The sequence below is a fragment of the Meriones unguiculatus genome, chromosome 1 (genome assembly GCF_030254825.1).
Source record: "Meriones unguiculatus strain TT.TT164.6M chromosome 1, Bangor_MerUng_6.1, whole genome shotgun sequence".
In the NCBI taxonomy this organism is placed as follows: domain Eukaryota; kingdom Metazoa; phylum Chordata; class Mammalia; order Rodentia; family Muridae; genus Meriones; species Meriones unguiculatus.
This window is the reverse complement of record NC_083349.1, coordinates 26,419,845-26,446,808: the sequence shown is the minus strand read 5'-3', so window position 1 is coordinate 26,446,808 and position 26,964 is coordinate 26,419,845. Positions and strand designations below refer to the sequence as shown.

General features: G+C 46.5%; 2 protein-coding genes across 2 annotated transcripts in view; one reads left to right on the top strand and one right to left on the bottom strand.

Moving 5' to 3' along the window:
• Positions 1-6,412: 6,412 nt before the first annotated feature.
• Lgals12 (galectin 12) lies at positions 6,413-15,652 on the top strand. Its single transcript, XM_021642297.2, has 9 exons — positions 6,413-6,765; positions 9,020-9,108; positions 9,231-9,444; positions 10,251-10,370; positions 11,223-11,261; positions 12,034-12,060; positions 12,576-12,664; positions 14,091-14,241; positions 14,714-15,652. Exons 1-9 carry the CDS (start codon positions 6,697-6,699, stop codon positions 14,858-14,860), a joined length of 945 nt encoding a protein of 314 aa, XP_021497972.2. The 5' UTR covers positions 6,413-6,696; the 3' UTR covers positions 14,861-15,652.
• Positions 15,653-16,246: 594 nt separating this feature from the next.
• Positions 16,247-26,964, bottom strand: part of LOC110551614 (phospholipase A and acyltransferase 3) — a 39,360-nt gene continuing 28,642 nt past the window's right edge. Inside the window, exon 4 of the mRNA XM_060385917.1 lies at positions 16,247-16,427. Coding sequence (XP_060241900.1) covers positions 16,416-16,427 — 12 coding nt within the window. The 3' untranslated portion in view covers positions 16,247-16,415. The remainder of the gene's footprint in view (positions 16,428-26,964) is intronic.

Below are 26,964 nucleotides of genomic sequence, written 5' to 3'. Positions count from 1 at the left end.
TGTTTGATGTACTGTGGTCAAATTCACTATTCAGCTATCCTCCCCTCACTGTCACCTCACCTCAATATCTTTCCACATCCTTCACAGTCACAGTTTCACATTCAAGTCATTGTTCTTGTTGTGGTTGTTAGTCCTAGAGTCCACACATGAGACCATGCATGATACTTGTCTTTCAGAGTCTGGTTTATTTTGCTTAACTTGATCCCCAGTTCCTTCCGTTTTCCTGCAAACAATGAAAAGTCTTTCTTTGTGGCTGAATAAAACATTTCATCCATTCATGCATTGATTTCCTCTTACCTTTTAACTAATTTTTTTTTCCAAACCGCTTTTGCATACCTAACACTTTATTTTGTTTTCATGCTTGAAGCTTTATTTTTAAAATGATGTCTGGCCTGGATATATGTATCCTTTCAAAGTTCTTATATACTGAAATCCAAACCCCTATGTAGATAGACTAGGTGAAAGACTTTGAGAAGAACTTAGACCCTGAGGGCAAACTTCTCATGAATGGGACCTGTGTCCTTGCTAAGGAGGTCCCTAGAGAGCTAGGAGGCCCCTCCACCATGTATGAAGTCTAGGCGTCGCTATCTATGACACTGAATCAGCTGGTGCAGGTCCTGAACATCCCAACCTGGAGAACTTTGGGATATTCCTGTTACCTACAAGGGTCTTTGTTATAGTGTGCTGCAATGGCTTGAATGAATGGCCCCACAGGGTTAGGTATTTGAACACTTAGTCCCTAGTTCATGGTGCTTCTTGGGGAGTATGATGGCTCATCTTGGTTGTTAATTTGACAGTATCCAGAATCAGCTAAAACCCAAGCATCTGGGCTCGCCTGTGAGGGATTTTTATTTTTTATTTTTAGTTTGAGGTGGGAAAGACACACCCTAACTCTGGAACAGAATTTCTGATACACAAACGCACGCACACGCACGCAAACTAGAGAAGAAAGCTTCTGCTTTTTGCCTATTTGCCTTTTACTGGCAAGTTCATCCATCTTGCTGCTGAGGCATTCCTTTGATAGTACAAGAATCTGCTTCTTCAAGACCCAACGTATGCTAAAGACCAGCAGCTCTCTTGGACTCCTTCCAGATTCTAGCACTATCCAAACTGCAGAGACATCTAGCCTGGAGGACTAACTAACTGAATACTGGATTCTTGGCCTTTCCATCATGAGACAGCCACTGCTGGAATACCCAAGAGATATATTCATTCACTCCATCAGTTCTGTCTCTCTAGAGAACCCTGACTAATATAGGAAAGCTTAGGGGGTGGGATCTTGCTGGTGGTAGTGGTCTTTGGGTGTCTTGTGCCACTTCCAATCCCAATCTGCTCTCTGCTAAATTTATGCTCATGGTTAAGGTATGAGGTCTCACCTTCCAGCTTCTGCCACCATGCCTGCTGCTTGCTGCCATGCTTTCTCAGCATCATGAACTCTTATTCCTCTAGAACATAAGCCCAAATAAACCCTTCCTTCTACAAGTTACCATGGTATTGGTTTTTATCACAGCAACAGACAAAAAGCAACTGGTGAACTTAGCAAATGCACAAGACAAATGGTACTATCATGCTATGTGTTTTTGTCCCGACCCTTGGGACTTCAACAGGTTCCTAAAGAGGGAGGTGGAAGGAATGGGGGGGGGGGGGACAAGAAACACAAGGAATGAAAGTTAAGTCTGTTTGTCTGATCAAAGCCTCATTTATTAAAAATTTTTACCCAACTTATATAGGGAGAGGGCAGGAAAAGGGGGAAGGTTAATTTACTGCTGCAGGAGATAGGAAGAATGCTTTCATGGGTTGAATATTGCACCTGCAAGATACCATAAGAATGTTTTCTTAAGCTATCTCACGGATGCTCTAAAGGTGGATGTCCTCACAAATCTATCACCCATGATTTAGGGTCCTAGGTAACTCTTTCACTAAATAGCTTTGGGTCTCCACTAAATGACCTTTGCTCACTATTTGGCTTTGGCTTCAGTAAATAGCTTTGGCTTCCAGCATGTTCTCTTTGGCAACATTATTCTTCCAGAGTTTTTGCTATGACATGCTCATGTGTAGAAGGCAAGGAGGTACTAGGGAACCTTTAATGTTAAACACACAGGGTTGTTCCTTCAAAGGAGAGTATTTATAACCTGCTATCCACTGTGATTAGCCTGGTGACTTTTGCACTATCTCTGTGGCTGAGACCATGTCAGATCCTCCCCCCCAGACCCTTAGCAAGAGCTTGTTTTTCTCAGGCTGTAATGCCAGGTTCACAGGACCCTCAGAGACCACCAGGAGACAAGCCAATGCAATAGCAAGAGAGCTTTATTACGAGAGCAATCGAACTCAGAACCCAAGTCTCATTAACACAGCAGTAGAGAAGTGGGACCTCGAGCTCTGAGTGAGAATGATTTTTAAAGAGAAAGTCTGTGGGCAGGGGGTTTCCATGGCAGCAAGCAGGGGGCACATGTTTCCATGACAGCAAGTGGGGATGGGGGAGCCACAAGCCTTGACTCTACAGGATTAGGTAAAAGTTAGAGGGACGAGAGGCAAGGTGACCTTTTCTGAGGCACATAATCACAATTGCTTAAGGCATATGATCACAATTGCTATTCTTTTAAACTATATTTAAAACATTGGGGAGAATTTTCCCAGCCGATTCCCATTGATTATTGCCAGGGAGATTGTCTCTATTTTCTATGAAGTATTTGTTCTGTGATATTTCCTGGAGGCTGTTGCTAGGAGAGTTAACTTTGTTTTTTTTTGTTTTGGTTTGGGTTTTTTTTTTTGGTTTGGTTTGGTTTGGTTTGGTTTTTTTGCCAGTGTGTACATTCTGTGGTATTTCCTGGTACCTGAGTTCAGCTCTCAGTCAAGATGGCTCTTTATTTCAAAATGGAGTCATACCCAGGCTAACTTAAACTCTTCAAGGCAAGCTATAGAACTTATCAGGTGGTCACATTTACTTTACAGAGTTTCAATGTAATCACAGCCAATCTTTATTTAACTTACTTCATGTTTTATTGTGCACACTGGATTGAGTTAATTATGACCAGGAAAAAATTTACCAAATTGTGCTGTGCTTAAAGATGCCTAAACTACTCAGAGTCAGACTCACAAAGTTTGAACCAACACTAGGTACTTGGTAGTGTTGAGCCCAACTGCCTTCTTTCGTCCCAAGAGTCATTTCTCTGCAAGCTATGATGGTCACATAGATGCACACACACACACACCCATATTACTATAGAGACTGTAAACTGTATGCTCATACCATGATTTAGCAATCCACTGATAAAGCTATTGGGTAGATAAGTTTGATTGTTTGCACTTTTTTCCCCTTGATTGGAGCAATGAAAAAGGAACCTGAATTGTGTCTTGGTCTGTTCATGCAAGAGAGTCTATGAGACCTGATACCCTGAGGTGCATATAAACATTCAGCTTTAATGTTTAAAAAAAAAAAATAGGACCTTTTTCATATGACAATATCAATTTCATTTCTATGAGCAATATATTAGAGGTCTTATTGGTTTACATTTTATGGATGGTTAATACATTCACAGATAATTTTTCCAGATAAAAGGCTATAAAATATTTTATTAAGGTATTTTACTAATGGAGGTGGACAGATGGCTCAGCTCTTAAAGAGAACTCAGATTAGATTCCCACGTTGGGCAGCTCACAACTGCCAATACACCAGCTCCCGGGAATCTGATGACCTTCTCTAGCCTTTGTGAGCATCTGCTCTCAAGTAGCACACACAGGCATACACTGCACATAAATAAAAATAATAAATAAATGAACACCATAAGAACAGTGGGATAGAATGTATTCAGTAATGCTTCTGTTCACTCGTGAAAGCCCAAGACAAGACATAAACAACCTTGTTCATCACTGGAAAAGGAAAGAATGTCCGTTGGCATCACGTTCTCGTGGAATGTATACAATTTACCCCTGTTCATTCACATGCTGATTTCTCTACCCCACTAACTGGTTTCAATCTGGACACTGCATTGTGATGCTTATTCTAAGTATCACCTGTCTCAGGTTTGTGTAAACCTGCCACCATTTGTTCTCTGTATTTTCAATAAAACAACCAGCCAGTGCTGAGCAATGGAGAGAATAGGGTGGGACATCCTGGTTTGGAGGGGAGGAGAAAAGAGAGTGGGAGGAGCGATCAGAGAGGAGAGGACCAGGAAACATTAGGAGAAATGAACCAGACCTAGGATATGACTAAGAAGCAAGTATAATGTGGGAAATCTGAATGAGAGGAAGCTATGCAGGCTTGGAGGTTTAGGATGAAGAAATTATTGCCCAGCATCGTGCTCTAGGTTAATTAAATAAATCCTAGTCTCTGTGTGGTGATTTGGTTATACAGATGGATTAGGAATAACAGCTGTTTAACTAAAAGATAAATTAATATTAAATATTAATAATCATCAACAAATGTCCATATATGATAATGAGAGAAATGATTATTCACATTAGGAAAAATGAAACTGGACCACCCAATTGGAGCAGCTGCCAAGTCCTGTCATTTGTCCTGACTAGTTTTAATCCTAATGTTCACACCCCCTAATTATCCCATCCAGTTCCTAGGTGTCGTGAAATGGTCCCCAGGTGAAGAAGGATCACTTTCTGGAGAATGGATTCTTGGGCTGTTTGGAGCTCACCTACGTCCCTCCCAGACGTTCAAACCTGGGTGACCTAGAGAGAAAGACATTATGCCATCCTTCTCCCTTCTCTGCCCTTCACCGAAAGGCCCTCTCATTGACCACACTCCTCACCACTGGACCTTGGAGTTTGAGGAGGAGACCACTAACCACTGTTCCTGTTTCAGGTCCTCTGAAAACTGCATGCCGATTCCTGACACCTGGAACCCCAGAAATGTGGCTGTGCTCACAGACACAGCCTTTACAGAAATAACTACAATGAAAATGAGGTCTCATGGGTGTACCCTAGTCCAATATGATTGCATCCTCACATAAGAGGGAGATTGGAACCCAGCTACAGAGATCAGAGACAATGAACTGTATGAGGACAAAAAGAGGCGGTTTGCTAACCCAAAACAGAGCCGGGGGGGGGGGGTGAACCAAACCAGCAAACCCCTTGATCTTCAATGTCCAGCCTCCAGAACAGACAAAACAGATTTCTGTTGTTTATACCCCAAGCCCAGTCTGTTGTCTTTTATTGCAGCAACCCAAGTGAATGAGCACATCCTCCCTCCTTATTTCCCAGCAGGACTGAGTGTGGAGTGGGGGAAGGGCACCACTGGCCTTGAGGCCCCAGATCTGACTACAGTGCAGCACACTGTATCCTGGCTCAACTGGTCTCTCCACCTTCAGTTTCTCCTTCCACACCCAGGATAGGATTTCCCACAGAAGGGCCTTTGGCTCCCTGCTGCACCCGCCCAGCAGCAGCTGAACAAACTCAGCACCCAAAGTGCTTTCAGTTATGGCCCAAGTCAGGGTTTCTCAAACATTTATGCACAGCGAAATTGCCTGCAGGGCCAGTTCCTGGACTCTGCTCCCAAAAAGCCCTCTTCAGTAGGCCCCGGGGTGGAACCCCACAATTCAACTCTCTGGCAAAATTCTAGGTGGGGAGATCAGGTGAAGTAGCCCTGCCAGATCCCTCAGCCCAGGCCCCTCACTTGCTCTCCTCTGTCCCAGGAGCAACTTGCTCCAACACCCCGTGCACTTGACATTCTGTCTACTTTTGGTCCTGCCAGGAACTCCCAGCTGCCAAGTCTGACCCCATGATTAGATCAGGAAACCTCCCAGCTTAGGCTAAAGTTGAGAGGTTCTGTTGTTTTTAAAGGGGAAGCTTCTCTGGACTCTGAGCCTGGCCTGGGGACCTCTCCTAAAACACAGCTCCTGGGGCCCAGGCTCAAACACAAGGCCCTGCCATGGTCACTCTCTCCACACACTGCTGAACAAAGGGAGGCTCAGGCGGAAGAAATGACTAGCGGAAGGACACAGCACCTCAGAGGCTGTGCCCCCATTAACCCAGGCTGCTTTATCTGAGCCCAAGGAAACCCTCTTTACTCACAGCTCTTGCTCTTTACTCACTCCGCTTTATTGTGACCCCTGCTGGTCCCTGGCATTTACCGCGAATGCTGAAATGGTCTCACGGGACTGTACAACTTGGGGGTGGGGGGAAAGTTGGGGAAAGAGACAGGGAATGAAGGCCGGAGGAGCCAGGAAGCTAGGGGCGGGGCCTCTCAAGGAACCTGCACACGTATACCACCACCACCCCTTCCTCCCACCCGCTGGAGGCCCAGGTGAGCCCCGGTAACCCCACTGAAATGAGTCGGGGGTGGGGGGCCCAGGCTTCCTTTTGAAATGGCCAAGTGCTTCAGACACAGATGGGCTAGTCAGCAGGTTCGTGAGTGAGTGCCAGCTACCCGCCCCTGGACACTGGAGTTTCTGCTAGCAAAGCCAGTCTAGGAAAGCTGCTGCTGAGTACCACAGGGCTGCGGGCAGAGTTGGGGGGTGGGGGGCTGGAGGGCAGGGCTGGCGTGGGTCTTAGAGAAGGGCTACTGCCCTTCCAGGTCTGCTCCAAGAAACATTAGGACTCCATAGGGAACAAGGGAGACCAACAGCTTGGACAGCTGTTTGCAGAGGCTGAAAACCCAGGCTGGGAAAGGTGAGTCAATTGAGTGGGGAACCACGCCGGGGGATCAGGACCCGCAGCTGAGTTGGAGTTGCCCTGCCTGCCCTCATGTCAACTGATGAACACCTGGACCCGATTCCTGACCGCTTCATCCTGCAGCCGCCGGTCTTCCACCCGGTGAGTAAGCACAGCAAAATGACTAGTCAGCTAAATTCCAACTTGCGTGTGAGCGGTTGGCTCCCAGGGTCCTTGCCTTTTCAATGAGCCTCTTCTGGGATGGAGGTGAGATTGTTGAGAGGGACTGGAACCACTAGCCAGAGCAAAGGGCCTGAGAACCCTCCCAGTCAAGGAGAGCGTGGAGTCCTCTCTCCCTCCTCCTGTTCAGTGCCCAGAAGACTTTCTGAAGCCCAGAGATGCTCTACAGAAGAACAAACTCCCAGCAGACACGGCCCCTAATGAGCAGTAATTATTACTTCTTCCTGCTTGGTCCTCTCCTCCCTAGAGGCCTCCATCAGCTCAGTTAATTAACACATTCTGCCAAGAGCCTGGGAACTGGAAGCCACTGGGCTGCTGAGCCCTGAAAAGCTGCGGGCACCACGTGGAGATCCTGGCCTCTGGCACCTCCCCAGGGGCCTGAATAATGGGCTGAAGCACCTGAAACCTCCTAGGTTCCCACAGCCTCTTGCTTCACCGCCCCCTGGTGGGCTCCTTAGGGTGGTCTGGGCTCTCTGATCCTGCGGGGAGTTGATAAGCAATACATGAAAGCTGAGCCTGAGACTGTCCCCAGGTTCACCTGCTGGTCTGTTGGCATGCCTTCTGCAGAGCTCCCACTGTGCTCAGATAGGTGCTGAGCCTGTTGAAAGGGAACGATGATAAGGTTCCAGTTATGGGGGTGGGGGGAAGGGGACTGTGACCTTAATGGGAAAACAGCTAGCCAGCTCCTCTATACTAAGAGGCCAAAGGCCAGGCTAGCATTACGAGCTAAGTGCTCTGAGAACTCAGCAGAGGGAAAGCAAGGTGTCAGGAAGGAGGAATGGGAAAGGGTCAAAGGGAACAGACCAAGCCAAAGTAGAGTTGACAAGTGTGTGCATACTTTAGGAAGGCCAGGAAACCTCTGTGCGAGGAAAGATGGGCCCCACAGGGTAGCTGGTCCCCATTAGGTATCTGCAAAGACAGCCCACACCAGGGTCAACTTGCTCCAAACTTCTCCATTCTTTTCTCCTCTCAGCTCCTAAACTCTAGGCATCATTCACCAGTCCTCGGAAGCTTCCTTCCCAGGTGGCATCCGTGGATGACAAGCAACAGTGGGGACACACCAGCTGGTTGGTGCTCTAACAGGGCCATGGAGCCGGATTGGGATTCCCTGGGCAATGAGGCTTTGACATGTCTTCCCAAGAAAGGAGAGCTTTGAAAAGAACTGTGACTGTTCATTGGAGTAACTTGATGGGATGTAGAAATGCCATGGCAACAAGTTTCTGGGCAAGTCTGTGAGGTATTAGCTAGATTCCATTAATCAAGGTAATGAGAGTCACCTGAAAGGTGGGGTGGCACCATTCCACCAGCTGAATCCTGGTCTGACAAAAGGCGTGCATCAGGCTAGGCAGCAGCTTCATTGCAGCCTGCTTCCTGTGTGTGGGATAGGGTATGACCAGCTGCTTCAAGCCCCTGCTGCCTTGACTTCCTGCCATGATGGACTGTGCCCTGGAACTATGAGGCAAAACACACCCTCCATTCCTTCAGTTGCTATTGTCAGCTATCTTGTTACAGCAATAAGAACAGTAATTAATCCAGGAATATTGGAGAGAAAAATGGCCCTTTCCCTATGAACATACTTTCTCTTATGGATGTATTAGTTCTTATTGCTGTGAAAAAAAAATACTTAACAAAAGTAACTTAAGGCAGGTGACCTTTATTTTGGCTCATACCCATAGGAAACATGTCCACCATGGCAGGGAAGGTAGTAGGAGGTGACCACTCTCAGAACTCCATGGTCAAGAATCAAAGGCCCGCTGGAGGTGGTGGTGCACACTTTTAACCCCAGCACACAGGAGGCAGACAAAAGAAGGCAGGTCTCTAAGTTCAAGGCCAGCTTAGTATATAGAGTGAGTTCCAAGACAGCCAGGTCGACACAGAGAAACCCTGCCTCTTTGGGGGAGGAGGACCATGAATGTTTGTACTTCGCCATTTTATCCAGCCTGATACCCAGCCTATGAAAAGGTACTGCCTGCCCACACTTAGAAATCCTTCACAGATGTCCCCAAAATGTGTTTCCATGGTATTGTAAATGCCGTCAAGCTAACAGTCAAGATAAACTCTTCATGGTGGGGAAACTGTTTTTCTGGTCTTTCCTCTCCACCCACACCCACCCCTGTACATAGGAGTCCCTGGTCCCACCTCTAATTGGCACACCTGGTTTCTCATCCTTGTTCAGGTGGTTCCCTATGTCACAACAATTTTTGGTGGCCTGTATGCAGGCAAGATGGTCATGCTGCAGGGTGTGGTCCCGCTAAGCGCACGAAGGTAAGGGGGACTGTCTAGGACTTGGGAGAGGCCAAATTTGGGCGCATCAATCTGGGGTTCCTCTTTACCTTCAGGATCTCTGTGGGCACTCAAAAGCCTCACAACACCCCCACACACACCAGGTTTCAAGTGGATTTCCAGTGTGGGTGCTGCCTGCATCCTCGGCCAGACATCGCCTTCCACTTCAACCCTCGCTTCTACACCGTCAAGCCCCATGTCATCTGCAACACCCTCGAAGGCGGACTCTGGCAAAGAGAGATCCGGTGGCCAGGTGTTGCCCTACAGAAAGGGGCTAGCTTCCTCATTCTCTTTCTGTTTGAGAACGAAGAAGTGAAGGTGAGCGGAAAGGACAGCGGTAAGAACTCAGCGGTCCACACTCAGTCTAGAGATGGCACCCATACACTGTTCCTTCTCTTGTCCAATGTTTGATGGCACTGTGATAAATGGCACTAAGGAGAGGAGGCTATCTGGGGAAGTGCTAAAGTCCCTCATCCAGTGGGGAGAAGAATATGGTGCATGGTCAGAGCAGGCACTTAGAGGGCCCCTGCTTGGTGGCAGGCACTGGCCTAAACACTTCACGTGGATGTGCCCATTAAATCCTCCTCACAAGGTCTCAGGTGGATACCGTCATGATCCCCTTACAGCTGAGGCAACGGGAGATAGGGAAAGAGAACGCAGTACTAAGGCTTTGACCTCTGATTGGATCCTAACAGAAGATTAATGAGACCTTCAGATGCCTCCATGGAACAAGGCAGCTGGTGGAAGGGAAGCCCTAATGGACAAAAAGTTATCCCCAACTTCCCGAGTCCTAGTTTCCTTGCTATAGATAAGAGGAGGGGAAGGCTGGTGGCGGTGATGAAGGTGGTGGTGAGGATGATGGTGGTGGTATGAGTGGTAGTGGCGTTGACAATGACAACAACACAGACTGGATAGGAAGGGAAGAGCTTTGCATTGGTTAAAGGGGGCATGGACAGTGCTCTGGTCCCAGGATCAGCTCTGCCAACCCCCCAGCTCCAGGACATCGGGCAGATTATCCGTACAGTGCCCCTGCCTTGCAGAGGTTGCTTGCTGGCACCTGGGGTGGGCTCTGCACACGGTGAACAGTGGGCTGCCCGTCAGCTGGGCTCTACTTGCTTCTCCAGGTGAGTGTGAATGGTCAGCATTTTCTTCGCTACCGCTACCGGCTCCCATTGTCACGTGTGGACACCCTGGGCATATTCGGTGACATCTTGGTAAAGGCTGTCGGATTCCTAAACATCAATGTGAGTTTTCTTGGAACCAAGGTTGGGTCAGTGGTGGCCTCTAACTTGTCCTGATCTGGACAGGTCTGAAGCTCACTCACTCACCCCAGATTGAGAGACAGGAAAGTCCTATATGCCTGGAATAACCAAGAAAGAGGAGGTGCAAAAAGGTGTCAGAAATGAGTAGGGTGAAGAAGAAGAGAAGGTGACCACAGTATGGAAGCCCAGGAGCCATGGACAAGAATCTCTTCTGGTGGTGAAGTCTGCTTGGCACTGGGGCAAAGGATTTGGCATGTCAGGGCCCATGCAAGCTGCAGTTTGATAAATGGATAAAAACATACACTTGATTAGTTTATTCAAAATATGGCTAAATATGTGACTCAGTAGTAGAGCATTGCCCTGGCAAACACAAGGCCCTAGGTCCAATCCCCAGTACTGTAAAATATAGCCCTGGATTAATTCAAAAAATCTGAGTTGGGGCCAGAAATAGATTGTTCCAGCTTTAAAAGGGTGTGTGGGAAGCAGTCAGAAGCTTACTGTGGTTCCAAAGAAGAGCGATTCTCCTTTCCTTCCTCCTTCCTTCTTTCTTTCCTTCTTTTTCTTGTCTTTTCTCTTTTTGTTTTGTTTGTTTGTTTATCATGTGTATGAGTGTTTTGCCTGTGTGTATGTATATGCACCATGTGAATGCCTGGTGCCCATGAAGGCCAGAAGAAGACATCCAGTTCACTGGAACTGAGTTATGGATGGTTGTGAATTACCATGTGGATGCGAGGAACCAAACCTGGGTCCTCTGGAGTTGTTCTTAACCAATATTCATAACCACTGAGACATCTCTCCAGCTCTTTTTTTTTTTCTTTCTTTCTTTCTTAACAGCCATTTGTGGAGGGCAGCAGAGAATATCCAGTTGGCTATGTGAGTTTATTTTTTTATTATTTATTTGTTTGTTTGTCTATTTATTTATTTATTTTGTGTGTGTGTGTGAATGCATGGGGTATCCATCCATGTTGCATGATGGAGGAAGCATACATGTGTGGAGGTCAGAGGACAATTTGCAGGAGTTTCTTTCCACCATGTGAGTCCAGATGTGGAACTCAGTCATCAGGCTTCATGGCTCCCCAGCCCAGATATCTGAGTCTCTTGGGAGCAAGGCTGGACAAACACCCTGAGAAGCCAGCTGGCCCTCTCCTCCCTGCATATGGTTGCACAAGGCCCAGCTGAACCCCTCCCTCCTTGCTGAATTGCCCAGAATATGCCTGGCTCCCTTAAGCCCCTAGAGAGCCTGAATTTGCCTCTCCCCTCCTATCTCCAAGGCAAGCTTGGGAAGACGGGTAAAGCTGACTGACTTCCTTGAGGGGCCCATGATTCGCACCGGGAGATAATTTCTGCCGAGCGTTAGTTCCTCAGATCAACCCTGCAAGACAGTTGTGGTTGACGCCACAGGACTCTTGACCTTACTCGATGTGTGGGATGACAGCTCCACTGTCCTTACAGCAACTCCCCATTACTCAGAGATGGGGGTGGGGGGTGGGAGAGTCAAAGGATCCCCTACTGTGAGCCCAGTCACTTGCCTGCTGCTGGGAGAGGCACCAACTCCTTGTGTCCCCTTGATGCGAGCAAAGTAGGAAGACCTCCCTTTGCCCAAGCAAACGCCAACAGCTTCTCCCTGCCTCTTTCTCTCCTTTAGCCCTTCCTGCTGTATAGCCCCAGGCTGGTGAGTCCAGGAATTGTGGTCCCATCTCACCTCCCTCAACTTCAAGGTTTCCCTTCCTTTGTGGAAACCTGCAGCAGAGGGAGGACAGAGCAGCTCCGGGCTGAACTCCACTTCCATCTTACCCTCTCCACTTGCTCTGCAAACGGGTATTTATTTAATACCTCCCCATGACTGGCCCAGTACCATGCATCAGGCTAGGGGGACCATTCAGCCCCAGACCTCTGGCTGCTCCTGGTGGCAGAATGACAAACCACTGTGTGCCTGCTGCATACAATTCATAGCACATTTGTGGAAGAAGGCTCGTGAAACTAAGCATAGCCTGGAGGGGCCTGAAGATGCTCTCAGCAGGCCTACAGCAGGTGCTTAATACATGGGCAGGGATGAGTCTCCTGGCTGCAAGCCTACCCTGAGGAACTCACCTGCCCTGGTGTCCCTGTGTCCCTGAGGATAGCCTGCAAGTGAGGGCCCCTGACACCCCTATGGTCACCATCTCAGGCATCTCCCATTTCTGTCAGGAGGTGCCCTGCTCACGCACTCTTCCTCGGGGTCTCTGGCCTGGGCAAGTCATTGTAGTTCGAGGACTGGTCTTGAAGGAGCCGAAAGAGTAAGTATTGAATTGTGAGAGAGAGAAGAGACCCGTGGTTGAGTTGCCAGCACCACCATCTTGCCCCTTCTTGCAGCAAAGGAAGATTGGCACAGATTGCAGAGCTTGTGAATAAGAGCTGGGATTGGGAACAACAGCCAGCCCCAGCTGTGAATGCTGCGTCCCTGCTGGGAGCTAGCTTCATACCACAAGTCCCAGAACAGAGCCTTTGCAGCTGTGACCCAAAGAGAGGATATGGCCTCCTACTTTGTCACAATGCTAGGTTTAGTAAACAGCCAAGCTGTCCTAGCAAGGAAGTGCTTGGTAGTGCTTGGGAGCCAGAATCTAGAGTCAGTTAGAAAATAGATGCTTCCTGGCTTCTCCTGCAGTGGGCACCCAAACCAAGACCTGCAGCTTAAATCCCGATAGACTAGAGGCTCCAGTGTCCCCTGTTGTCACCCTGACCCCATCCAGCAGAGCCCTAGACTTGCTAAGAGATTCTCTCTAAATGCCCATCCAAACTCTGGAGCTGGAAAGGTGGCCCAGCATTTAAAAGCACTCCTAATACAAACAGAGGGGCTGGAGTTCACATCTCAGCACCCACGTGACAAGCCAGGTGTTCAGGTATACTCATAACCCCCAGCCTCCCTGGAGACAGAGACAGGAGGAGCTGGGGCTTCTCTAGTCTCCCTGAGAAGCTCAGGGAGAGAGCCTGTTTCAAAGTAATAGTAGAAAGAAATAGAGGACACCTGACACCCCTCCAGTCCACACATATTCTCTCTCTCTCTCTCTCACACACACACACAACACACACTCTCACACTCATCTATACATACAACACACACATACAGAGAGAGATCATTACAAAGATGTAGATGCTGTGTTAGATAGGAATACTGTCTAAGCAATACTGTCTACCATTTTCATAACTCAGTTACTGTTCTACACAAGCACTACACACGTTCTTTCATTTCACTCTCACAGCCCCAGGAGATGAAAACAGCACTCATCCTCCCTAATTTACAGTTTAGGAAACACACAGAAGATTAAGTGACTTGCCCAAGGCTGCAGGACTAAAAAGCTACAGAGCATAAGCCCCTGCAGCCCCCGGTCCTTGGCATGAGCTCTTCGAAAAACCCACAACCTGTCAGATCACAATATTAACTGGTACTGTGGTCACAGCTATCCCCATTTTCCAGGGAACAAACTGAGGCTTGGGTTAGGTAATTACCCCCCATCGTCTTCCAGTCAGGGATTCAAGTATGACACTCACGTGCTGTCTATGCCTCTGTGCTGTTATACGTCCAAGTGTCCTGCCCAGACCCTGCCACAGAAAACTTAATTCTTAAAGCTATCTAATCTTCCAGTGTCTCTCCGTGCTTCCCCTTCAGAGACAATGGCCTGAAGGTGACAGAGGCTGATTCACTTCTCTTCCTGCTTCCTGTAGTTTCACCCTGAGCCTGAGGGATGGGGCCACCCATGTTCCTGTGACGCTCAGGGCTTCCTTCACAGACAGAACGCTGGCCTGGGTCTCCTCCTGGGGAAGAAAGAAGCTGATCTCAGCCCCCTTCCTGTTCTACCCACAGCGATTCTTTGAGGTAGGTCTGAGCCAAGTAATCATCTCTCTCTCTCTCTCTCTCTCTCTCTCTCTCCCTCCCTCCTTCCCTCCCTCCCCATCTCTCTCCCCTTGGGCTGGATTTCATAGTGCTCTGGGAGACTATGGGCTGGATCCTGAGATTGGTGAGCAGGCCAGTATCCTGGGGCTAGGAAGTCAGAGCCAGCCATGCAGAAAGAATGTCCAGATACTGGCCTCCAGTCCTCTATGCTGATGCCAGAGATGCTGGGTCCAGAAACGCATCCATAATGTGTGCAGGGGGAGCAAAGCATTAGCTTATCTTTAAAAGCATCCCTATGCTTCTAAAGGCCAGGTGTGATGGTGCAAAATTGCAGATGGTAAACTTTAACTCCTGGATCTGTCTGTTTCTGGTCATTGTGTCTCAGTATAAGGGGGGAGTACACCAAGGAGGGTCTGTCTGGAAGCCCACCACCCAGCCAAGCTATTCTTACCAGGTACTGCTTATGTGCCAAGAGGGAGGACTGAAGCTGGCTCTCAATGGGCAGGGGCTGGGGGCCACCAGCCTGGATCAGAAAGCCCTGGAACAGCTACGGGAGCTCAGGATCAGTGGAAGTATCCATCTCTACTGTGTCCACTACTAAGGAGGGCTCCAAGGTCGCCCCAGCCAGAGAAGAGGAAGGGCAGATGCAGCCAGGGTTCCACAGTACAGCCTGGCTCTACTGTCCTCACTGGAACATTGACCTGTCATCACTGTGTCAGGCCTAGTTCACATCTGGGTCACAAGCCTGGTCCTCCAAGGACACACACACACACACACACACACACACACATTTATTACATTTTAATCTATCAATTCTGAAAACAATGACCCAGGTTATTTTGTCTCTGCACCCATCTTCCGCATTCAAACTCTGTCTTGGTCCTCATTCTAATACTCCGTGGGACCATGTGGCTGAAACTATCTAGGCCCAGCCACTGAGAAGACAAGTAGAGTGAAAACAAGAAGAGCCCCAGGCCTGTGAGCAACACCCACCATCTGCACTCACATCCCCATCTACATTCACTCACTAGGTTGTGAAGCCTTTGCCCAAAGTGGCAAGCATCACAGCTGCTCTCGGGGCCAAAGAGAACCAGCCACACCCCATGATAAAGGGACCATTATGCTTACCCAACCGTGTGAACCATAATCTCTCATAATATTATAATGTAGTCTGGGTGGGTCAGAGAGCGTACAATCTAGGCTTTATAACACACCCTGTGATGTTCACATGGTAGCAAGATATTGCCCTTCTCAGAATTTCTCCTTGTCTTGAAGTGGTGCATGGCTGAATTTAGCAGAGCAGGTGGACAAGGGGAAAAAAAGAAGACTGTGGAGGGTTTGATTTGGACTATTCCTGGAAATAAAGTCTGGCCTCACCTCAGAATGGACGTAAGACTGTCTCTTAGCAATGCTTCTGTCATCCCATCTACATGCCCAGAGCTGTGCCAGGTCGCTGTGGAAGGTGCTGATGAAGGATTTTCCATTTCATAACTTTATACTCTAAGAGAAAAAATGGCAGAGAGCCATTTTTCTTCCCTTGTCCATTTACCAACATATCACATCCCTCTCATGAAGGGGGGAAAAAAACCCTCAGTAAATACCTAAGAGGAAAGCTTTTATTACAAATATATATGACTTTAACAGAACCCAGGGAAACCAGAAGTGAGAGAAAAAGATGGCTGAGAGGCAGCCCCTAGACACCAAGGCCCAGGATTCTGGGAAGGGTCTGGGTTAAACAGGCAATGGCAGGTCGGTAGGATGAAGTGGAGAGTGTGAAGCACTAGCACCTCAGTGCTTATTGATAGAATCATATTTACTTGTTTAATCTACCAATGAAATACATTCTATTGAGAGGACTCCAATATACTACCTTAACATTTTTGGAGTGCAATTTATTTGGTGTTGATGAATCTTAATAAATACATTGTACATTTTATTCATTGATACATATTCTTTTATATTAGGTTCATAAATTAAATTGGCCTTTCATTTTACTTACTCATATGTATTAGTGGCTTTTTTGTTACTGTGAAAAACTCCAACAAGCACGGCAATTTGTAGAAATCAGAGTTTATGTGGGCTTATAGTTCCAGAAGGATGAGTCTGTCTTGGCAAGGAAACAGCAGGCACGATGGCTGGAGTAGCAAAATGGGAGCTCATATCTTGAACTGTGCAAGCAGAAAGCAGGGACAGCAAACTCAAAATGACAGGAGTCTTTAAACCTTCAAAGCTATCTCCCAGGGACATGCTTTCTCCAACAGGGCCACACCTCCTAAGCCTCTCCAAAGAGCACCACCCACAAGGGATTAAGTATTTAATCATCTGAACTATGGGGTGGGAGGGCACCCTCATTCAAGCTACCAAATCATGCACATGTTAGACTTTTCATGGCTATGACAATATATATATATGTATATATGTATGACAATATATATGTGTGTATGTATGTATATATATATATATATATATTTTTTTTTTTTTTTCCAAAACAGAGTTTTTCTGTGTAGCCCTGCCTATCCTGGAACTCTCTCTGTAGACCAGGCTAACCTTGAACTCTTGGACATCTGCTTGCCCCTGCCTCATAAGATCTGGGATTAAAGATGTACTTCACCACTGCCTGGCATACCTGTGACAATTAAAAAAAGAAAAAAGAAAAAAAAGGGTGGGGGGAGAATAATTTATGTTGCTCACAGTTTTAGAGGTTTCTAAACATCATAGTGGAGAGCACATGGGATAGCTGCTCCTGTCATGACAGCCAGGAAGTTGATGAGCGAGGGTGGAGCGTGCCCACACTAGCTAGCTTTCTTGCCCCCCCCCCCCCCCGTGGCTTCCAGCCTATCAGATGGTGGTGCCTACATTCAGGTCAGGACTTTCCCCCTTAGCAAATCCTCACAGACACATCAAGGAGCATGCTTTCCTTGACTTCCAGATAGATCCTAACAAAGTAGGAAGGAAGCTGAAACCTTCAAAACCTTCTCAAAAGTTGGCACCAAAGGAAGAGCAGCTGGTAGATACTCCTTCACCTCCCAGATGGAGGCTTGAAATCCTCTGGAACTTTCCATGACAGCATCTGCAGTTCACAGACACCTCCCTTCTATAAATGTCTTGGACACACCTAACTCCAGAGTTTATCTTTAGAAGGCATTCATGGAAAACTGCACTTACTGTGGAAAAAATTGTTTTCCCTGCTGGACTGGTCTTTGCAGAGTCAGGCCCACCCCTGTGTCTGGTACAGCAGGGGTACTTCCATATGGAAGTACTCAGACTCAGCTAAGGGAGGAACCCTGCTAGCTAGAGTTCCGTCCCTGCTTAGCTCTGTAATCCTGTCTGTCTTTTATTTCCTTCAATATATTTGTGCTCCAAGTGCAGAGGAGCCAGGCATAGTGGCACACATCTTTAATCCCAGAATTCGGGAGGCAGAAGCAGGTGGATCTCTGTAAGTCTGAAACTAGCCTGGTCTACATAGTGAGTTCCAGAACAGTCAGGGTGAGAGAGAGCGAGCTTAGCTCAAAAAAGTAGTAAATTAATTAATTTTAGGGCTGAAGAGATGGCTCAGTGGTCAAAAAAAGGTTCCTGCTCTTGCAGAGGATTCTACCTCAGTTCCCAGCACCCACAGCCACCTATAACTCTAGCCTCAGGGGATCTAATGCCTCTGGCCTCCACAAAAATATGAACAAAAGTGCACTGTTAGTATAATGCTCTCGGGGAATGTATACAATTTACCCTTGTTCATTCAAATGCTGATTTCTTTACCCCACTATCTTGTTTCAATCGAATATTGCATTGTGATGTTTATTCTAAGCATCACCTGTCTAAAGTTTGTGTAAACATGTGTTGGTATAATGTTCTTTTAAAATGTATATGCCTTACCCTTGTTAATTCAAATGCTGATTTCCCCACCCCCAACTCTGGTTTCAATCTGGATATTGCATTGTGATACTCACTATAAGCATCCTGTCTCAACTCTTGTGTAAACAGGACACAAATAAAGCAACTAGATACAATGTTGTGCAATGGGAGGAGCCAGAGGACAGGAAAGAGGGGAGGAGCTAGAGAACAGGAAGGGGCGAGAAGGAGGAGGAGCTCGAGGAGAGGAGAGCAGAGCGGGAGGAGAGAGCTTGGAGGACTTAAAGCATGAACCAGACCTAAGATTTCACAAAAAGCAAGTAAAATGTGAGAATCTAAATGTTAGGAAACTGAGGGCTTGGAGGTTTAGGAGGGAGTAAATATTGCCCAGCATTGTGTTCTAGGTTAACTAAAAACCCAGTCTCTGTGTGGTGATTTGGTTTTACAGCTGCTGAGGATTAACAGCAGCATTACTAGAAGATAAACCCATAGTAAATATTAATAACTTTTTACAACAAACATGCCAGAATTTGTTCTCTGTATTGTCAATAAAACAACCAGCCAATGCTGAGCAATGGGGAGAATAGGCTGGGACATCCTGGTCCAGAGGGGAGGAGAAAAAAAGGAATGGGAGGAGTCAGAGAGGAGAGATCGGCAGGAGAGGACTTGGAACCATCAGGAGAGATGAACCAGACCTAAGATATGACTAAAAGCAAATATAATAAGGGAAAGCTGAATGGTAGGAAACTATGTGGGCTTGGAGGTTTAGGATGGAGTAATCATTGCCCAGCATTGTGCTCTAGATTAACTAAAATACATCCTAGTCTCTGTGTGGTGATTTGGGTATACAAGCTGGTTTACAAATAACCGCTGTTTAACTAAAAGATGAATCAAGAATAAATATTAATAATCAACAACAATGCTCATAACCATGATAGATACACGTACATAAATATGTACATTATATATATATAAATCTTTAGGAAATAAAAGTACAATGCAACTTTAGCAATCTGACCTCTGAAATTCCCCTTCTACCAACCATCAACCTACAAGTCCTTATTCACATTGGTTCTAAGAACAAGCAGTCTCAGTGTGGTGTAGCTCAATCTCCCAACAGCTGGACTAAGGCTGGAAATAAAATCTGGATTCACCTTAGGATGGACTCTGGACTCTCTCTCATTTTTTTTTAACTTACTATTGGTTCTTTGTGAATTTCACATTATGCACTTCAATCCCACTCATCTCTTCATCCATTCATACCTGCCCTATGCCATTGCAATCCCCACCTCCCCCAATAAAAATAAAACAAAAATAAAAAATATATCTATAGCCATCTGTCCATGAAAGCTGTAGCATGTCACTGTGCGGTACACAGCGCACCCTTTTGTCCACAAATCTTTACTTGCAAATGTTCATTGCAACGAGTCTTTGGTCTGGTTCCAGGCCTCTGGATTCTGCTACACTATCAATCCTGGATCCTCACAGGGGCTCCCCTTGGGTAGCCTGTTGTTACCCTGTATCATGAAGATCCTGCAGCTCTGGATCTGCAGGCCCCGCCCCCTGCGCTCCCTCCAGCAGTTCATAGATGGGATGGATGTTGGGGCAAGCTCTTCAGCACTGCCCCAGCTAGCTCACACGGTGCTGCAGCTGTCAAGAGACAGAACCAGGTTTCCCACCCTCATGCCCCTGGGCTAGCTCACCCTCGTCCGTGCCACCAGGTCCAGCTCTACTCTCTGCCCCCAAGTGCAGCAACAGGGGGCAAGGGGTGGGGCCAGCTCTCCTGCTCTCATGACTTCAGGGCCAGCTTTCCTGCATGCAGCAGGTGATGGGTGAGTAAGAGGGCATCTTGCCCATGACACCTCATGGCAGATGTGGACTCTATCTGTTACTAGTGCTTCTGTAATTCTGAGGACATGCCCAGAGCCGTGCCAAGTCACTGGGTGAAAGACACTGATAAAGGATCCACTAAGGTTCGAGTCAGGGCAGTGTGAGGAACCTGCTTTCTAGGCCTGGGAGACACAATTTCACGTTTCACTCACAATTTCACTCCTAGCTGTGGGACATTTTAAAACAGAGAAAAGCATGATAATGTTTTTGTGGGCCTAGTACTGACTGCTAAATGATGATTGTCTTTCTTAAAAATTCAAAAGGATGAGTTGAAGAGATGGCTCAACAGTTAAAAGCATGCACTGCTTTTTCAGAGGACCTGGGCTCACTTCCCAGCATCTACATCAGGCAGCTCACAACCATCCATAACTCCAGCTCCAGGGAATCTGATGTGCTCTAGCCTCAGCAGACACCTGTGCACATGTGGTGCATATGAATTCTGACAGAGGCGTGCACACACACACATAAATAATAAGTCCTTTTTTTAATTGCAAAGGAGTTTCAATTAGGTTAATACCAAAGAAAACAATAAATACTGAAACCAAAACACCTGTGTGTGTCGTGTAAAGGTGAGCAAGTGGTGTGTTTTACCATTGTTACTTGTGATGATGGAAATCATTCATATGCCAACAAAAGAGGAGAGAATGAAGAGATTTTTACTTGTGTGGACTGAAAAGCTAAAATGAGTAAGTAATTTTATAATTCTGTACGCAGAGAGCAATTTTCAGCCTCCCTGTTCACTTTGTTCTCTCGGCAACCCCTTGAGACTTTCCCAGAAAAAGGCATTTTCAGACCCTGTGTACACTCTCCTGCTGTCTGACACACAAATGTGCAACAAATTACATGGTCCCCTTCTCCTTCCTGCCTGCAGAAGGAGGCCTCCCCACCCCCCACCAAGGACATTGTGCTAACAGAGGTAATGACTAGAAATCAAATCTTTATCTCAGGTCACCAGATATTTTTCTAATTAGCATACTGGATGTTGGAGATGGCTTTTCCTAGGAACAATTAAGGTCTTGATAATGTGCATAATTGAAGCCTAGAAATGACCTCTCTTGGCGAAATGAAGACTGCCCATGCAGAATGGCTTAAGTATCTTAGAAAGCCTTTCCAGCCCTGCTGAAGCAGAATATGTATTGGGGGCAGGAGCTGTGTCTTTACAGATTCAGTCAAATGAGACTCAGATATGAGGCTCAAGGGGGACACTGAGATGGACTGTTGGGAGTCTGAAATTTCTTTGAAGAATATTCCTCCCAAAAACTGACTATTAGACTCACAGTGTTCTGAGTCTTCGGGGCCTGTAAGCCTGGGAATAGGAAAGGCTGCTGGTTTCCCATAGCCCAAGCGGTAATCTGGTCTGGAATCTAACAGAGGCCAGCCTCTGGGTTGGATTTCAAGTTGCCTGGTGTCAGCGTGTGAGCAATAGAGTCCTGCCTTGAGCAAAACTTTTGTAAAGCACTCAAAAGGACAGAGGGTTGTCTTCATTCTGCATCCAAAATAGTGCCACATTCAGCCCTGTGCCCCACTGGTGATCATGTATTTAATGGCTCCTCTGTGTGGGTTAGAAATCACCCTGAAGTGGACTTCCACCGATACCTGAAAGGGCAGCTAAGCTGAACTCACTCGGGCATGTCAAAAACTGTCGTTATGACCAAGCAGAAACTTGTCAAGAGCTGTGGCTGTGGTCGCTCAGATTGCTTAGCCACAACAGAAAACAAATCCAGTTCTACAGTCCCAGGAGCTGTGTTCCCACGTCACACCACAGGCAGGCCCTGAGCAGGTTTGGGAGGCAGGAGGGAGTCTGGCTGGGTGAGAAGCAGGTTTGGTTCTTTCTCCTCACCCATGGTGCCTTCTGATGATATGAGCATTTGAAGCATGAAAAAAACAAACAGAAAAGAACAGGCTGGGCTGGGAGTGTAGCTCAGTGGTAGAGTACTTGCCCTGCATTTGTGCCCATCACCACAAAAACAAACAAACAAACTCGGGTTCAAACATTTTCTTCTCTAAGTAGCAGTGTTATGTTTGCATGGTGGTTAGTCTCAATTGGGGGATTTGATGGATGGGCTATAGAATCACCATGGAAACAAGTCTCTGAGCATGTGTGTGATGGATAATCTACATTGGGTTCACTGCAGTGAGAAAACCAACCTTATATGTAGCAGGCACTATTTCATGGACGAGGGCCCGGATGGAATTAAAATGAGAAAATAAGCTGCTAAGCACAGAGATATATCACTCTCTGCTTTTCACTGTGGAAACGTGGAACCAGTCTCCTCCTGCTCCTGCGACCAGACCCTTAGCAGCTGCATACTGTACTCCCAGTTGCTTTTGTCAAGTGTTTTGTCACAGCATCGAGACATATAAATAATAGTTAGAAAACCAACTCCCAAAAATTGTCCTCTGACGTCTGCAGGAGACCCAAGGTATTACACACACACACACACACAAATTAATGTAAAAATAGATAATCAGATGGATATAGAAAGGAGTCTTATGCACCTGTTTAAAAACAAGTTTTATTGGGTCAGGGATGTCACACAGTTGGTAGGGTGCTTGCATAGCATGTATGAAGCCCTGGCTCCACCCCTAAGAGAGCCAGTTCTCTCCTTCCCTTATGTAGGTCTCCATTGTATATCAAAATTTTTCCTGGGGATATGCTATACACATGTCTACTCACCCCAGATAGGGAGCCCACAACATGCCAAAATATAGATACCACTAGATAAATGAGCATTTGAACTAGAGTTCAACTAAAACCAATTACAAGAATATGAATGAGGAGTTACTAATAGAAGCAGTAATGACTCAATGACAGCTACATTGCCAAGGCCCACCCCAGCATGGGTGACAGCTCACAAAAGCTGGGAACCTGGAGCACACTGCACAGCCTGCAGACAGCTCAACAGGTTGGAGGGTGTCCTTTCCAAGTGACTTAGTTGGTCTAAACCCCTTTCAGGCAGCTTGGCTGGATTCTACTTCTTCCAGGCAGCTGGTCTGGTCTTGGAGTCTTCTTTTTAGCTTTGCTTGTCTGAATCTGCTTTGCACCTTGGTTTGTCTGAGAGTGACTCTCGGCAGCTTTATTGCTCACTCTGGGAGGGAGGGGCCCAGTGAGTTTGGTCAGTTTCAGGGACTTCCTGAAGCTATTTTAAATTGATGACCTCCCTGTTGAAAGAGTTTCCCTACAGGATGGAATGCCCCAATTTCAGAAGAAACTGTTACATAACAGTCCCAGGGACTGAACTCAAGATAGCAGGTACCTTTAACCTCTAAACCATGTAATCAGTCTGAGATAGATATAATAACCCAACATTCCAAAAGGACTAGGAGCTGAGTAAGCACTGTCAAATACTTTCAGTAATGTCGTTGTTAATTACAAGCTGCTATTGTAAGCACTGTTCGCGTGTACTTTTCTCTCAGATAAGCTAGGTTGTTGGCAGCCTGGCATATTTTACCCTTTTATTGACAACTGTCAGGTAGTTTGGGTAGGGAGTTGTCAACTCTCTGGATAACTGGTACCACAATATGGCAGCCCAGGCTTACGATGACTTACAAAGAAACTACACTCCAGCTATGAGAAACACTACAGCCTCAGCTCCTGGAGCTACAGCTGCCACTACAGGAGACCTTGCTCCAGGGATGTCCCAGAAAGCTTGTGATTTGTCCTTATGCAGGGCCAGTGATTGGGACTGAGTACCATTCGGTGATGATAAAAATTTTGAGGCATCCATAGATGTGACTTGCCCCTTTTCTGGCTACAGAAAGAGCTTGCTTTCCTGTGTTTTTAGGAAGGCTGGGAGGCTTTTCTCCCTCCCACAGTAAAGTCTGGATGAGCTTTTTGCCTACTTGTGATCTTTAACACAGGGAAAGCATACTGGGCTGGCTACAAAAACAAGCAGAACATTGGAGCTTCTGTCAACACCAGCAGCCACTGCAGTGAGGAAGCAGCTGAAGAGCTCTGCTCTGTGGAGTCACAGGGCTATGCACCAGGAAGCTAACTTTAGGGCCCTGACACCTGTAGTTCTGAGACATGACATCAGGGGCAGAAGAGTTCGAAGAGTTTCAGAGGAAGCAGAAACTTCAAAATGTCATGGACAGCTGATCATGGCGGCACATACCTTTAATTTCAGCACTCGGGAGGCAGAGGCAGGTGGATCTCTGTGAGTTCAAGGCCAACCAAGGCTATATAGTGAGACCCTCAAAATGGGAGGAGGGCAGCTACAGATGGCAGAAGTGTTGAGAAGAAAGAGACAGCAAAGAAGCTGAAGCTACTGAGAAAAATGAGTAGTTTTTAAGAGTCATTTGTGAAATCTGAGGCTTTGAGATCTTTCCTAATTGCTAGAAAGTTCAGTGGAGTCACCAGGGATAAACAAGTCAAAGGTCCCAGCACTCAGAAGCACTCTAATACTAGCTGCTGGCTCTGGCCCACCAAGCCTGCAGCAGTGACCTGCAACCAAAAGCATCAAGTCTCTGGCTCTGGAAGTTTGCAGCCATGAGCTTCTGATTCTCAGAGATTAGAGCTATCTGCCACTGGGCTTGGAAACTCAACTGTGAGTCTCTAAAAGTAGGATCCCCAACATTGAGAGCTGGATCTTGCTGGATCTTTGTGATTTCTATCAGGAAAGAACAAAAGAACCCTCCAGCTAGCCATTTGTAACACCAAGATACCAGGTGTCTTATTCCATGTTTTATTGCTGTGAAGAGACACCATGACCATGGCAACTCTTATAAAGGAAAGCAGTTAGTTGGGGCTGGCTTACAGTTCAAAGGTTTAATCCATTGTCATCATGGGCGAAAGCATGGTGGCATGCAGGTAGACATGGAGCTGGAGAGGTAGCTCAGAGTTCTACATCTGGAGCCACAGGTAGTAGGAAGAGAGTAACACTGAGCTTGGTTGGGCTTTTGAATCTTCAAAGCCCAACCCCAGTGACACACTTCCTGCACCAAATCCACAACTTCTAACAAAGCCACACCTACTAATCCCTTTCTAGTAGTCCCTGATAACTCCCAAGCATTCAAATATGAGAACCTGGCTGGCTGGTGGTAGCACACACCCTTAATACCAGCACTCAGGAGGCAGAGGCAGGTGGATCTCTGGGAGTCCAATGTCAGCCTGCTCTACAGAGCGAGTTCCAGGATAGCCATAGCTACAAAAAGAAACCCCACATACAAACACACACACAGACTCCATGGGGGCCATTCTTATTCAAACAACCACACCAGGATATCACCATTTTTTATAAATGTGCCTATATATGTAGTTAGAATTTGTATTTTGGTTACACTGCATAGGTCTACTGAAACTGCTTCTTGTCAATTTTTCAAATTTTCTACATCTTTGTGTTATACTTTATCAGGTCCTAGAAGATATGCATTTTTAAAGTTTCTTTTATGTGTGTGGGTGTTTTGCCTGCATGTATGTCTGTGTGTGCAATGCCCATGGAGGGTATAAAAGGGTGTAGGATCCTCTAGAACGGGAGTTACAGCTGGCTGTAAGCAGCCATGTGTGTTCTAGGAACCAAACTCAGGCCCCCAGGAAAAGCAGCCAGTGCTCTTAACCACTGAGCCATCTCTCCAGTCCCAAAGATATGTATTTTTGTAAGAAGGAACCAAGCTGAAGCCATTTTAAATAAAACTTCCATTCTGAATAGTGGTCAAATAGAGACTAAGTTCCCAAGACCTCCCTGGGTAGCTGACATCCAACTTGGCAGACAAAGACATGTACATGGGAAACTGACTTCCTGGTTGGGAAATTGAGACATGAATGCTAGGCAATTTGCCCCACCACAGTTGAATAAACCAACCAACAAGAACAGGATAAATGTACCACATAGGCAAATTTACTAGGAAAGTCCCCTATCCCTAAATCCTGATGGATGGGGGAAAAATATAACTGACTTGGCACAGATGTTTATGGTTTTCAAGCATAAAAGCTCTGTAACAGTCTGGCTCAGGGTCGCAGTTCAGCTCCTGAGTCTGTTCTGCAGCCCGGATTGATCAGTAGTGGCTAGTTACAATAAATTTTTGTCATCTGCATTGACCTGGTGTTTGAATTATGTTAGAGCTAAGCAAATACAATAACGTTTTGATCTCCCACTACGATGGTAAATTGGCCAAGAATTCATGATCTACTTTGTGACTATTAAATGTAAATAAATTTTAAATTATTATATACTTGAGTTGAAATTTTAATCAGGACCTTTTTATTCTCTCTGTGTGGTAATCATTTTTGCCTTAAAGTCTGTATTTTCTTCTAGCTTTTAAAACCACATTTACTTATGTATTACACGCAGACACGCGCACCAATGCTGTGATACATACGTGGAGGTCAGGGAACAACTTTTGGGAGTTGATTTGCTCCTTCCACAGTATACATCCCAGAAAGGAAGCTCAGGTCAACAGATGTGGCAGCAAGCACCTCAGCTTCCTGAGCGCATGGTCCTGGGTTGCTTTTTCTTGTTTGACAGTGATGTTTTTGTATCGTTTTCTTCTTGTATTTGTTTTTTCTCTTTCTTTTTCTTTTACCCTCCATTAGTAGTTTAGATAATAAACTAATATTATCTAAACATTACAGAGTTTGTGTGTCCCCTCACTGTGTCCCTTCCACCTTGTGCCACATTGAGGGTTGAGGGCATCAAGATACCTGTCCTTTGAACTTGGATCTGGGTCCCTTGGGTTTGGGGAGCTAGTGCACTGACATGAGACACTAAGAAAGAAATCTGTGCCAAAGAAAACTGTTCTCTCAACCCTGGGACTCAGAGCACATGTGTATTCTGTGCAAGATGTGGATAAGTCGGGGGTAAGCTGCCACACAGTGAAATGTCAATCCTGAGCAGGGATGTAATGAACAAGATGTCTGCAGACAACCAGCCTTGCAAGGAAACACCTGCGGCCTAGTAAAAGAGCATAGTAGACCCGCAGAGAAATGGTAGCAGGCCCGAGGAGTATTTCTGAGAAACCCACAGAAGTCCC

Excerpts from the sequence above, each read along its gene's own strand:
- Lgals12 (XM_021642297.2), top strand. The coding sequence starts at position 6,697 with ATGTCAACTGATGAACACCTGGACCCGATTCCTGACCGCTTCATCCTG. Across the intron at positions 6,766-9,019 it reads AGCCGCCGGTCTTCCACCCG|GTGGTTCCCTATGTCACAAC; the intron begins GTGAGTAAGCAC and ends ATCCTTGTTCAG. Across the intron at positions 14,242-14,713 it reads ACCCACAGCGATTCTTTGAG|GTACTGCTTATGTGCCAAGA; the intron begins GTAGGTCTGAGC and ends TATTCTTACCAG.